This window comes from Vulpes lagopus, chromosome 22 (assembly GCF_018345385.1).
Source record: "Vulpes lagopus strain Blue_001 chromosome 22, ASM1834538v1, whole genome shotgun sequence".
Taxonomy (NCBI): Eukaryota; Metazoa; Chordata; class Mammalia; order Carnivora; family Canidae; genus Vulpes; species Vulpes lagopus.
In genome coordinates, this window is record NC_054845.1 from 10833300 (window position 1) to 10847354 (window position 14055).

At 36.3% G+C, this 14055-nt stretch overlaps 1 protein-coding gene across 5 annotated transcripts in view; it reads right to left on the reverse strand.

Moving 5' to 3' along the window:
- The window catches only part of ALS2 (alsin Rho guanine nucleotide exchange factor ALS2), a 69548-nt gene that overhangs the window by 52752 nt on the left and 2741 nt on the right, over positions 1-14055 (reverse strand). For all 5 annotated transcript variants that reach the window (XR_005985034.1, XM_041737333.1, XM_041737332.1 and 2 more), the window contains exons 2-3: positions 2752-2831; positions 1415-1569 (exon numbers count right to left, since the gene is read on the reverse strand). Coding sequence is in view for 4 of the 5 variants with exons in the window: in XM_041737333.1 (XP_041593267.1) it covers positions 1415-1569; positions 2752-2771 (175 nt within the window). In the remaining variant the exon portion in view is untranslated. The remainder of the gene's footprint in view (positions 1-1414; positions 1570-2751; positions 2832-14055) is intronic.

Genomic DNA, 14055 nt, shown 5'->3' on the forward strand with positions numbered 1-14055 from the left:
GGAAGTGTCCTCCCTGAATCATGACTGATAGTCAAAGAGACAAGCTTGAAACTTTCGAGCATTCATTCCATCAGTAGAAAAGATAGCACTGGAGATCTTTTTGCCATTTCAAACTACACACTTATGTGAGATGAGATTTTTTTTTGTAGCTTTGATACTTAAAACCAGGACGCTGTATAAACATGAACAATTATATATTTTTTAAATGCTTTCCCTCAGGTATCTCACCTTAGGTATGATTCTAGATGTTTAAAGATCATGTTCATGAAGGGATCCTAAATATCTTACTGGAGGGTAAATAAAAAACAGAATTCCACTTATATATGTCTGCGAATGATGTATTTTGAAATCCGTAGAGCAGGGATTGACTAAATATGGTTCACATTTTTACAATAATGCTTTTTCCAAGTTCTGCCCTAATAATAATAATGTTACTATACTATTATTATTATATAATTACTATATTATTCTATATTATTATAATAAAATATATAATAATAAAGAGGCTGGAAAGAAATCCATGTTTACCCCACAGAATTACCAAGGTCAGATTTAAGCTTTGCTTCTTAGAATTTGTCTTCCCTTAGCTCCTAACAAGGAAAATATCAAAGCATTATTGAATACTTAATAAATGCTTATGGAACAGAAATTTATAAATTAGTTAATGGCAGTCCTGGCTCAAACCTAATTCGCCACTGAGTTGGTAAATTGCTATTAAATTAAAAGCAACTCTCTCTATAAATTATAGCTTATGCTTCTGTTATAGATTTATTTTATTACATGTTCTTATGAGCTACTGTTTATGCCTGGGAAAAACTGTACTGAGGCAGTATAGCCAAGTGGCTTAAAAAAAGCAGGCTTTGAAATCAGACTCTGAATTCTAATCCTGACTGACACTCCAATAGCTGTATGGGCTTGGGGAAATTATTTAACCTCCTGACCTTCAGTTTCCTCATCTATGAAGTGGGAACATGAACAGCAGCCCACCTCACAGGTGGTTGTGAAGACTCAGTGAAGTGTTACATACAGAGTACTCAGTGTGCTGCCAGGGACTTGTAATTGTTTAATAAACACTAGCTATTATTAGCATTATTATTCTGATACATTTAAAGAACAATGGTACAACAAAAGAGTTTCTGAACAGGTAATCTTTCAAAACTTAATTTTTCATGTACTTATTACTATAAAATTTAGAAACTATGATTCTTTTATTCTAGTTATGATAGATTTTAAATTTAAAAACCAATCTGATTTTTGATAAAAGGAGTAAGAATGTATTTTGAAAACACAAAGAGTATAAGCTCCAGAAAACTTCATTAAGCATTCCTGGTATCCAGTAACTCTTACCTGATCTTACACACCCAGGTACTGTTAGCATTTCAGTTAGTATTTGTTAAGCAATTCTTTTCAATACCTTCAGTCAGAAGAACTCCATGCTTCACTCCAAGGGCTGCTTGAAGAACAGTCTTTCCTCCCCAGCCTGGCAATCTCTCTGGTGTTACAGAATAGGATCCTGCCTGCCACACATGGACCAGGCCTCTTTCTTTGGATCCTTCTGCCTCTGTTGAGCTATAAACATTAAGAAAAATAGCTTGTTCCTGCAATTAAAATTGTATTTTGGGGGTTCTTAACTGATTTCATTAGATCTGTACCTTTTACCAGCACGTGGGTGACTGGATCGATAGTTTATCACCTGTTTTTATACTTTGGTTAGCACACAGGAGCAGAGATAAAACAACTATTTACATAAAAGGCTTGAGGACAATCTAAATTCACAAATTACTTATATCTAAGAAGCAAACAAAACCTATACTACTTTTTGAAGTTTTAGATTTAATAGCACAGAATTTTAAGATTTTATCTTCTCCATATATTAACTCCTTGTTTATATAATAAAGTTATAACATGTCCCAAGTTGGGACATGTTAAAATTTTAGTTTTGAATGTGTTAAAAAACGTATTTTATAAGAAGGAATAGAGATCCATATTTTACTTTACACTGAGTAAGCTCTATAATTTTTATTTAAACTTTTAAAAATCAAATTTTTATCAGGAATATAAAATCTTCCATGCTTTACTCATGTTCCAGCCAAAGAATTCTATCCATGTGATGACTCTGGTTCAAAGAACACAAGACACACAACTTCATAATAATGACCACACCATAACTGCCTCTCCTTCTAAGAAAAGGGCATAGTAAGATATACTAGGTTTCCTTTCTACCAAGTTTCCCTCTGTTGCCACCGATGATACTTTCCTTTCTCTAGAACACTGATGCCAATTTTAATGAGGCACAGAAAGTTTTTTTATTTTATTTTATAATACCTATAAATATAAAAAAAAATACCTATAAATTTCTCTACTTTTTGCTAAATAATATTCCTCTCAATTAAGATTAGGCATAATTATGGTTTTATGAAAGGAAAACCACAAACTTAATCCAGTTTTCTAAGGATAGAAGAGGATTACAATTAATAAGGCTACGTGTGAAGACCTGAAATTATTTGAGAGAAAAAAAAATGACTTTGCAATGGTAACACTTTGTGCCTTTTTATAAGCATAAGAAACTAGCAACAAAGCTTATCACTATTCAGATTTAAAATCTTTCTCTCTTTGCCAATCAACATAAATGTCACTATCCCTATTAAATAACCATGAATGAGAAAATTAAACTGAAGAGAAGCTACGCATATATGGAATTACTTATTGTGTTTTCCCAGAAGAGTAAGGGAGAAGAAGAAATGGTTTTACCTTCTCTTCTTTGAGTCCATCGGTCAGGGGGAGCACTCCATCACCAAATCATTTCTTCTTTACAAAAGGTATGTAAAGACCTAAATGGCAAAACACAGGTAATCACAAAGAGCAAGGAAAGAATATTGTGCTACTTCATTCCTCAGATTTGGAAGGAAAAAAAAAAGGCAGCCCTCTAACAAGTGCACATTCATTGGACAATAAATATGCAGTGAAACTATTTCAACTATTTCACATCCCGCCTGCCAAAGTCGAATATCTAGACTGAGCCTGTCCACTGAGCTTATAAAAATGCCTGCTGACCATCAAATGCAATGTCAAAGGAAGACAAGACTACTTACAATTAAGCTGTACTTTGTCAGGCAACAGATTTTGTTTTTTTATTATAAAGAAGGAAATTCAATCTGAAAATTCTTTTTGTTAAATACTCATTTCATACATCTTAAGGTCACTGTTTTTTTTTTAAAGATTTTATTTATTTATTCATGAGAGACATAGAGGCAGAGACACAGGCAGAGGGAGGAGCAGGCTCCACGCAGGGAGCCTGATGTGGAACTCAATCCCTGGATTCCAGGATCACACCCTGAGCTAAAGGCAGATGCTTAACTGCTGAGCCACCCAGGCATCCCTAAGGTTACTTTTAAAATGCTTCTGGAACACAAACACATAAATACCAATTAAAGTAGAAAAATATTCTAAAATCTCTTCAGTAATGCCTCAGATTCAGGTGGTTTTAATTTACATTTTTCGGCATTGCACACAAAAAATTACATCATTAAAATCTGAAAGTTTTCTATTTATTGGAACTAGCAGTATTTTCCCCATATTAACCTTGATTTGAAACCATAATATGAAAGGCTGAAAGAAAGAAATTTGGGTTTTAAAATATATTTCAAAATCCACCATTTACAGGCATTTGGGTGTCTCAGTGGTTGAGTGTCTGCCTTTGGCTCAGTCAATCCCAGGGTCCCGGGATCGCATATAAATCTATATGCGTAGCTTCTCTTCAGTTTAATTTTCTCATTCATGGTTATTTAATAGGGATAGTGACATTTATGTTGATTGGCAAAGAGAGAAAGATTTTAAATCTCAGAATCTGCCATTCTGAGCCATGCCTTTGGCTCAGTCAATCCCAGGGTCCCGGGATCGAGTCTCACATCAGGCTCCCCATAGGGAGCCTGCTTTTCCCTCTGCCTATGACTCTGCCTCTCTCTGTGTCTCTCTCATGAATAAATAAAATCTAAAAAACCAAAACAAAATCCACCATGTAATAATAAAGTGCTACATGAAATTATGGTACAAATATCATAACCCATCAGTTTAGAAACTCAATGTTTAATAAAGAGAAATATAAACAAGCAGACTGAAACACTCAAAGTATTTCAACTACAAATTCACATTTTTAAGGGCACCAAACTCATGAAAATAAAAAAAGGCAATTAAGTTTTATTTGTGTAGACCATAAAAAATACTCAGGCCAAATTTATGATTTTTCTGCAAAGGATATGACATGGTCACTGTCCTCTGAAAACAGCCCATACCAGCAGGAGTGATGTAAGATCCATCTGTTTACCCCCGGTTCACCTGTGAATTCTTACCGTTTGCCATCTGTGTATCTGGAGGAAATTATACCCTACCTAATGCTTAGCTTAGAAAGATTCTGAATCATTCAAAGTTGGATGAAAGGTACCATGTAAACAAAACATATACATGAAAAGATTTCATAAATGCTATTAATGTAATAAAAGATTATTTTTGAATAATAAATATGATTATTAAGTGGTACTATGCCTTGTGTGTGATTAACCTTAGGAAAATGTATAGTTCATGGTATACAGAGAAATTCTGAAGCCAGATCTAATCTGTGTTTATCCATCAGAGATCAAGGAATAACAAACTGTTCCCTTGATTAAAGTTAAACAATACTCAGCAGAAACCAGAGAACTCCTCTGGGAGGGTGTGTAAGTACACAAACACACTTTGCATCCCGTCACTGTTTCATTGAATGTAAATTGAATTTTATCCTACTGCCTGACAATCAAAAGGGTTGAGAACCCTTTTGGAGACGGAACAAAGCTGTCAATCACATTTTTTGAATACAGAGTTTTCTTAAAGTAGATTTCATCTTTTGCCATATTTTTCACCACTACACATTTTTTTTCAAATCTAAATGGAATTAAAACCATACATACTATTTTTGCAACTTTCTTGTGTTACTTACTATATATGCTAGGCAGAATAATGGTCCCCAAAGATGCCCATGTTCTAATGTCCATAACCTGTGAACAGGTTAGGTTAATGGCAAAGGGGAATTAAAGTTGCTAGTCAACTAACCTTAAGATAGGGAGATTATCCTGGTTATCTGAGTGGTTGTCACAAGCATCTTTAAAAGTAGAAGAGGGGGGAGGATCCCTGGGTGGCTCAGGGCTCCCTGCCTTTGGCCCAGGGCGCGATCCTGGAGTCCTGGGATTGAGTCTTGCGTCGGGCTCCCTGCATGGAGCCTGCTTCTCCCTCTGCCTGTGTCTCTGCCTCTCTCTATCATGAATAAATTAATTTTTAAAAAAAAGTAGAAAAGGGGGGATCCCTGGGTGGCTCAGCGGTTTGGTGTCTGCCTTCGGCCCAGGGCGTGATCCTAGAGACCCGGGATCGAGTCCCACGTCGGGCTCCCTGCATGGAGCCTGCTTCTCCCTCTGCCTGTATCTCTGTCTCTCTCTCCCTCTCTCTGTGTATCTCATGAATGAATAAATAAAATCTTTAAAAATATTAAAAAATTAAAGAGTAGAAGAGGAATGCAGAAGGAGTCTCAGATAAAGAGATGTGCTGATGGAAGCATAGTCAGAGACTGCTTGCTTTGAAGATGGGAAGGTGCGGAGCATAAGCCAAATAATGTGGATGGCCTCTAGAAGTTGGAAAAGGCAAAGAAATAGATTTTCTCCTAGAGCCTCCAGAAAAGAATGCAGCCCTGCGGATACCTTGATTTTAGCCCAGTGAAACTTGTCATACTTTTAACCTAAAGAACTGCAAATCAATAAATTCATGTTATTTTAAGCCACTAAATTTGTAGCAATTGGTTAAATAGCAATAGAAATCTAATATACTAATCCAGATATCTTTCTGTTTCAGTATTTACAAATCTCATTTTGTTTTAATGGTATTTAATATGGTTGACTTCTTCCCAGAAGACAGGTCTGCCTAAGACTCAAACAGCAATGAAAAAAAGAGAAATGACTGCTAAGGAAATATAACTAAAAAAGAATACTACAGCTAAATGTGGGAAGCTTGTGTTATAGTTTTATCATACTTAAATATAAGTGGCATTTACCAACTCTATTTAACCTAACATTCTTTCTCAATTATGTATCCATAAGAAAAAGTAAACTGAAATTTTTGTTTTTCTAATACTTTTATGATCCTCTAGCAAGGAAATCTTTCAGATTTTCCTCAAGCACTCAAATAGCACTTAAATTTCCTTATGCTATCTCATTGCTTCAAATTTTTATATATAAAATTGTCTAATCACGGGGTTTCTTCTGGGGATTTTCTCTCCAGGAACTTTAAAATTCTCACTCTACGTTCCTTTGGGAGACAGAATTCCCTAAATTCTGCTGCTTTTCTTCTGTTACAGTAACTTTCCTTCACAGGCCTTTGTCACATTAACTAGCTCTGATAAAGAAACTAAGGAGCAGCCCTGGTGGCTCAGCGGTTTAGCGCAGCCTTCAGCCCAGGGCGTGATCTTGGAGAGCCGGGATCGAGTCCCATGTTGGGCTCCCTGCATGGGGCCTGCCTCTCCCCCTCCCTGTATCCCTCCCTCTCTCTCTCTCTCTCTCTCTCTCTCTCTGTCTCTCATGAATAAATAAATAAAATATTTTTTTAAAAAAAGGAAAGAAACTGTGTGATGGTGTACAGTCAAAAATGTGGTGTCCTCTTTTGCCATGTATGGCCTTTCCAGGAATCAGACATCTGTAAAATGAGCAAAATAGACTCAAGCATCCCCTCCAGCTATTAAGTTCTATGAATCAGAGGCAAAGCTAGATTCATTTTAAAGTATGCCATTCTACACTTCAAATTATCTCCTTTACGCTGAAATGTAAAGCAATTAAATTCTCAGATGGCCCTTTAAAACAAAAAGTAAACCTTGGTTCTTAACAATTTGACTCCACTTTTAGATCCCATTAGAAACATACCCTCCTGCTACATTTAATAGAGAGAAGCAGGCTCCATGCAGGGAGCCCGACAAGAGACTCAATCCCGGGTCTCCAGGATCACACGCCGGGCTGCAGGCAGCACTAAACCGCGGCGCCACCAGGGCTGCCCATACCCACATCATTTTAAAGATCAAAAAATTCTGAATTCTAAAACATACATTGCCTCAAGGGTTTCAAGGAAGGCACTAGGAACTGGTATTCTACTTTTTTTTTTTTTAAGATTTATTTATTTATTTGAGAGAGCGAGCTTGAGCAGGGAGGACAGAAGGAGAGAGAGATAATCCTGATGGAGACTATCTGATGCGTGCCAAGTCCAACATGAAGCTCAATCCCAGGACCCCAAGATCATAACCTGAGCCGAAATCAAGAGTCAGATGCTTAACCCACTAAGTCACCCAGGCACCCCAGGAATTTGTACCCTAAAACAATGATCATTTTTTGTAGGAGTCCCCAACTTTTAACTATCTTATATACCTCCTTTAGTTTCTTTTATGTACTTTTTAAAAATTTATTTATGATAGGCACACACAGAGAGAGAGAGGCAGAGACATAGGCAGAGGGAGAAGCAGGCTCAATGCACTGGGAGCCCGACGTGGGACTCGATCCGGGGTCTCCAGGATCACGCCCTGGGCCAAAGGCAGGCGCCAAACCACTGCGCCACCCAGGGATCCCTCTTTTATGTACTTTTAACATCAACTTCATTTTGAAGAGTATTTTAGAGTATTCTAGAGTATTCTGTTGCACAGCTTATAAGACATTCTGTAGGTGCTTTAACAATGTATTCCAATGATGATAAAATTTACATCTGTCTCAAAAGTCTTAAATCTATTTTATGGCAAATATATATACAATGCCCAAATTAATTTTGCAAGGAGTATCCTGCCTGCAAATACTCACTTGTCTCATGTTCTCAGTGGAAGAAGGCAGCCAATTTAATTTCATACAAGGCTGCCAATTTGATAGGAGAGAGAGGTAAATAAATGAGAGAGGTGCATTGTCCTAAAACAGATGTCAGTGAGAAATCCTAGAGTACCTAGAATATAGGAGTATAAAGTTCAGAAAAAATGTCTTAGCTATTGATATAAACTTGGGAAGGCATATGGAGAACATGTGAAATCAAGACAATGCATACCACCGCCTGTTTGTTTGTTTGTTTGTTTTAAAATTCCTGAGACACACAAAGGGAGAGCCAGAGAAATAGGCAAAGAGAGAAGCAGGTTCCCCACAAGGAGCCTGATGACGGACTGGGTCCTGTATCCTGGGATCACACCCTAAGCTGAAGGCAGACACTCAACTGCTGAGCCACTTAGGCATCCCACCACTGGGTGTGTATTAAGAGAAAGGAAAGGAATGGGACCAAGCTGAAAGGGGTTCCTGCACCTAGAGGTTGGTTAGGATGAGGAACAAGCAATAACAACGGAGTGAGAAGTGACCTGAGAAGTGGAAGAAACATAAGTCTATGTGGGCACAAAAAAACAAAGCAGCATTTCCAGGAGAAAGGCCTCATCAATTAGGTCAATGCAGCCAGGATCTGATAGGATGGGAGCCGAAAAGTATCCAGTGGGCATGCCAACACTTATCAATTCTGAGCGAGGCCAGTTTCAGTGGTGGTCAGGACTGAAAACCAGGTTGGATAGGTTGACTACAAATGGGAGGTGAGCACAAGACAATTAAGTTCGTGTAAAGAATTCTTTTGAAAACATTGTCAAAATGACAGAGAAGTGGAGCAATAGCCAAAGAAGAATGTGAAGATAAAGGGTGTATTTTTTGTATATGCAGGATAGGGTAGATGAGAGATAGCCGAATATGTCTGCATTGACAAAACACCAACCCTGGAGGCAAGGAGACAGAGGGAAGAACGAAAGTCCTGGACAAAGTGAGAGGACGGCATCTGGAACACGTGTTTTGGGACTAATCTTTCACAAGAGGAAGGGTCTACATTTTAATAAGGAGACAGATCTAGATTACAGATACACAGATACAGCTACAGATATAGACAGGGGTGGCAAGAGTAAGAGTCTCACGTAATGGCATCTGTGACTAGCACTTCACAGTATACGTGCACTGTGTATTCTAATCTCACTTCTAGCTCCAGCCATTTGTTTATTTTATCTTGCTATATTATACATTTTTGTAAACTGCCTTAAATCCTTTTAGGACAAATCAGAATAAAAAATTTTTTAAATTTAATGTGGAAAAGAAATGTGCTAGTGGACTATTCTCTCACATGCACAAAGAAAATTAAATCATGTAAGATTCTATTTGTTCATCTCTAGTAAACTTTATTCTCTGGATTAAGTCCTTTTCTTTTAATGATTTAGTGAAAGATGAATTTGTAAGATGTTAAGTACAGTAACTTTCAAATGCTGAAATTTAAAAAACTAACACTACATGTATTTTTTCACCTATTAAGGTGTAGATGTGCCGGTCTAAAATTTCTATGAAAACCAAAAATATCTTATTCTCTATTATAGCCCAGCTGCTTAACATAGTCCTGATATATAACAGGTACTCAGTAAATATCTGTATAGCCTAGGCCAACATAAATAAGTGAATTTCTGTCCTTAAGTTTACACGCTATCATGTTCTGTCTTTCTGACTAGCATGAGAACTCTCTACAGACAGCACCCTCAAAGCATAGAAAAAGCCAGAAAAGCTGAGCACTTCCAGTCTTATTCTCTGGTCTCACTAGTTTAAAATAGGTATATTGATTAAAACAACTGCAATAATTATAGCTGTAAGAGTAATGAGGACTAGAAATTAGAATGACAAGACATTAAGATAAAAGGACAATGGAGTAGTAAGTTGTATTGCATTTTGTATCCACTGCAAAATTTTAAAATTGCAGGCACTTACTTTCTTTAAAGTTTGTATAGGCTTCATTGTATAAAAATGTAGTAACCAAAAAAAAAAAAAAAAAAAAAAAAAAAAATGTAGTAACCAGGGGCACCTAGGTGGCTCAGTGGGTTGAGTGGCCGACTCTTGGTTTTTTGGCTCCTGTCATGACCTCAGGGGCCTCGGATCAAGCCCCCCAGTCAGCTTCCACTCAGCAAGGAGTCTGTGGATTCTCTCTCTCTCAATCTCTCTCTCTCTCACACACACACACACAAGCTCTCTCCCTTTCTCTCTCAAATAAGTATCTTCAAAAAATTTTTTAAAGTCATAAATCCGAGCTTATACTATGAACACAGTAAACAATAATTTAAGACACTATGGTATTTTACACATAGTAAATGCTCAATGAATATTTTTAGAGAGTCAATATATTTATACATGGATCAAGGCAACTTATGACTCAAACACCTGACTTACCAACTAATCTATATACTAACAACTGCTACTTCCTGGATATACTTCCACCACCAAAGCCTTTACCAACCACTAATGAAGGTTGAGGAACACTCACCTGGCACTATAGCTTTGACAAACCAACCATCAAAGTGACAAAGCCACTTCAAATCCCAAACCTCTCAGCCCTAAGTGCAACACAGAAGGCAATGCCTGATACTACTATGGGAGCTGACTAGCCCCTTAAATACTGACCTAGAGTTCAAGAATTCTGTAAATTAATGTACTGAATAAAGTCATTCGGGATGCTGGCCTAGAAAAGCACTTATTATTTATAATGTTGTTACTAATGGGATAATGCACTCACTAAGTCATTTTTTTTCCCACTAAGTCATTGATTCAAAATATAAACTCCTGGAGGTCAGAAATTATGACTTATTCATTGGTATATTCTTGTAACCATAGTAACCTCTAGGTACAAGCAGGCTACATTTAAGTGAGTAGTCAGTGAAAGATGGCGCTTGATCTTAAATTCCAATCCATGGGTTTCCAAATGATGTAGATTTCCAGCATCTGTAATAAAAGTCAGTATCGGACACAAAAGGAAAATGTCTACTTATAACAGAAACTCATAATTTGCTAATGGTATTTCCTAACAATGAAGATGCTTTTATTTCATGTCAGATCACAAACGTTATACAACCCAGGAGAGACCACTCTTTCTACTTAGTCCGTGAAGACAGTTTGGTGCCATCAGGGTCACTAACACTGCAGTCTCTTTCTTATGGCCCACTAATTTCACCCCGAAAACCACTACAATTGTGCTCTTCTGATTGTCAAACTCCTCTAAAATGGGTATTACCCACAGGGCGATGGGAGTTAAACATAGTAAAATATATGCCCAGCAATCCCCATTTAGCTCCTTTTTGTACCCACTGCAAAATTTTTAAAATACATTTTTCCAGATTAGTAAAATCCTCATGAAACATTTTGATGGATGTTATAATACCAGGAATTGAATTTCAAATTCTCAGGTACTGCAACAATTTTTGTCTGTTATAATATGATAATCTCTGATACAAATTGTTCAAAACATTCCTTTAATATTTGCTACTGTTCTCTCATTTAAATGGCCACATTTTTTTAAAACAAGGCAATATTACAGAAATACAGTTAGAGTATGTTGGCTTATGTTACCAATCAAAAACAACTAGTGTTTAAGGTCATCACAGGGCCACATAACTAAACAGGGAGTATACATGCTAAAAAATAGTGTTCTAGAGATACAAGTTTCACTTCTTTTGAAAGTGCTAGTAACAAGTATTCCTGATTAGGAATGAAAGATTATTTAACTCATTTAAATACTGTGGTTATATTAAGGATCAGCTGTTAAATTTACTATTTACTAATCAAACCATGTAACACAGCTCACCATGTTTACTTATTAATACCTATTTAACAGAGAATTAGATTTTCTTTGAGCAATAACTAGGACACCTGCAGTCACACTATAAATTCAGTTTTACCACACTGTAATAAAATGTAACCAAACCAAACTTTAAAAAGTGTTAATGACCACATGGCATCTGTGGTAATTCTGTATCTGAGTCACTCTGTCCAAATCCCTTCTAGGACTCTATGATATACTCTGATCCCCTATCCTTTGAGGTCATGTTTGCATTCCCCAAGGGTCTCTATAATTTTAATTCCTCTGCAGACTTTCAAGGAGTATTCCTCAGTTAAGAAAGCATTTTCCCAGGTGCACGAGTCAAACAGTAAAGTAAAACTGACTAAATAATTGGTCTGTCTCCTCTCCTTAGAAAAGCTTTACATTGTGGAGCTGCACTGGTACATTCTTTTCCTATTGCAGAAAGAAAAGAATTATTTTCCCAGAGCCAACTACTTTAAGACTAGAAAGTAAAATAAAGCACACTGGAAGAGAGCCCTAATTATAAATAAAAATTTTATTTTTAAATTTGTTGTTTAATTATATAAAAGTTAAATTAGAATGGAAAATTTAAAAATTTCAAGTGTTAGTTTCACAAACTATCTTAATTACACAGAAATCTGTAAAAGTAAATAATGAACAAATCCATGTACCTACCCGTTAAGTTTTAACATGTTAACATATTTGCTTCAGCTGTTTTTAAAATGGAAAGTTACACATATTTCTGAAAAAGCTCCATCCAAACCTATCTTCCAGAGTTAGCCACTATTTATAAAGTTAATGTGTTTCATTTCCATAAAAGTTCTTATATTTTTATGTATTTTCATTAGATACATACGTACCCATAAGCAATATAAGCTATATTCCTTTAAAACTACATAAATGCGGACACCTGGGTGGCTCAGCATTTGAGCGTCTGCCTGCCACTCAGGATGTGATCCTGGGGTCCTACGATCGAGTCCTGCATCGGGCTCCCTGCGAGGAGCCTGCTTCTCCCTCTGCCTGTGTCTCTGCCTCTCTGTATCTCTCATGAATAAATAAGTGAAATCTTTAAATAAATAAATAAATAAAACTACATAAATGCATCATATCATGGACATTCTTTGGCAACTTGCTTCTTCACTCAATATTATGCTCTTGAGATGTATCCACATTGATAAGTATAGATCTAGTTCCTTTATTTTTACTAGGGGATAGTATTTCATTGCATGAATAAACCATAGTTTATCCATTTCCCTACTAAAGTACAGCTGGATTCTTCTACTTTATTGCTATTTTAAGAGTTGCTATAATCATCTTTGTTGCATATTTGCTTGAGCAATTGCCCTTAGTTAAGAATTCAGCTCAACAAAAATTTAGGTTGCAGAATAACCGTGTAATCAAAGTTATCCATCTAGATGCCATTATTGGGTCTAACCACCACCTTCCTAATAGGGAGATCATGTGAAATAAAGAACAAAAGAAAAAACAAATATATATATATATATATAAACAATAATGAAGACTATAAAGAACAAAATTCAATTTTTTATACAATAATTTTTATTTAATAAATAAATTTTATTTAAATTATATGTAAAAGGGAACCAGGAGTTGATTAATTTGTGAAATCAACGAGACTAAAGCTGATCTCTGTAAGCATAATTCACTGGTGGCCAAGTGAAACTCTACAAAACAGCCCCAGCCTTTTCCTCATAGGAGTTGAGAGAACTGTACATTTTATTCAAAAAAGAAGTCTCTCTTAAAGAGCAATTCTATGAGAGCCCAAACAAGTTCTCATTACTTCACTGATTTAAATATTTTTGCCTACTCATGTGGATCAATTAGTTCAGCTACTTTACCAATTTCTCAGCTAATCTACCAATTGTGTGATGCAGCAGCAAACATCAAGACATAATGTAAAGACAGTACCATGACATTTATAGAGGAGTATGAGATGGGTATAGGAAAATAAATGTAAGACTCAAAAGAACCATGTCAAAGTCTGTTAATATTTTTTATTTTGTATTTTTATTTTATTTATTTATTTATTTATTTATTTATTTATTTATTTTTATTTATTTATGATAATCACACACAGAGAGAGAGAGAGAGAGGGAGAGACACAGGCAGAGGGAGAAGCAGGCTCCAAGCACCGGGAGCCCGATGTGGGATTCGATCCCGGGTCTCCAGGATCGCGCCCTGGGCCAAAGGCAGGCGCTAAACCACAAACCACTGCGCCACCCAGGGATCCCAAAGTCTGTTAATATTTGTGGTTACTGTGCATTTTCTTAAGGACTGATAACCTACAAAACCTACTATTTATTACTGATGACCGAATTATCTAATTATCAACAGAGAAGAGTGACAAGAAAAAAAAAACTG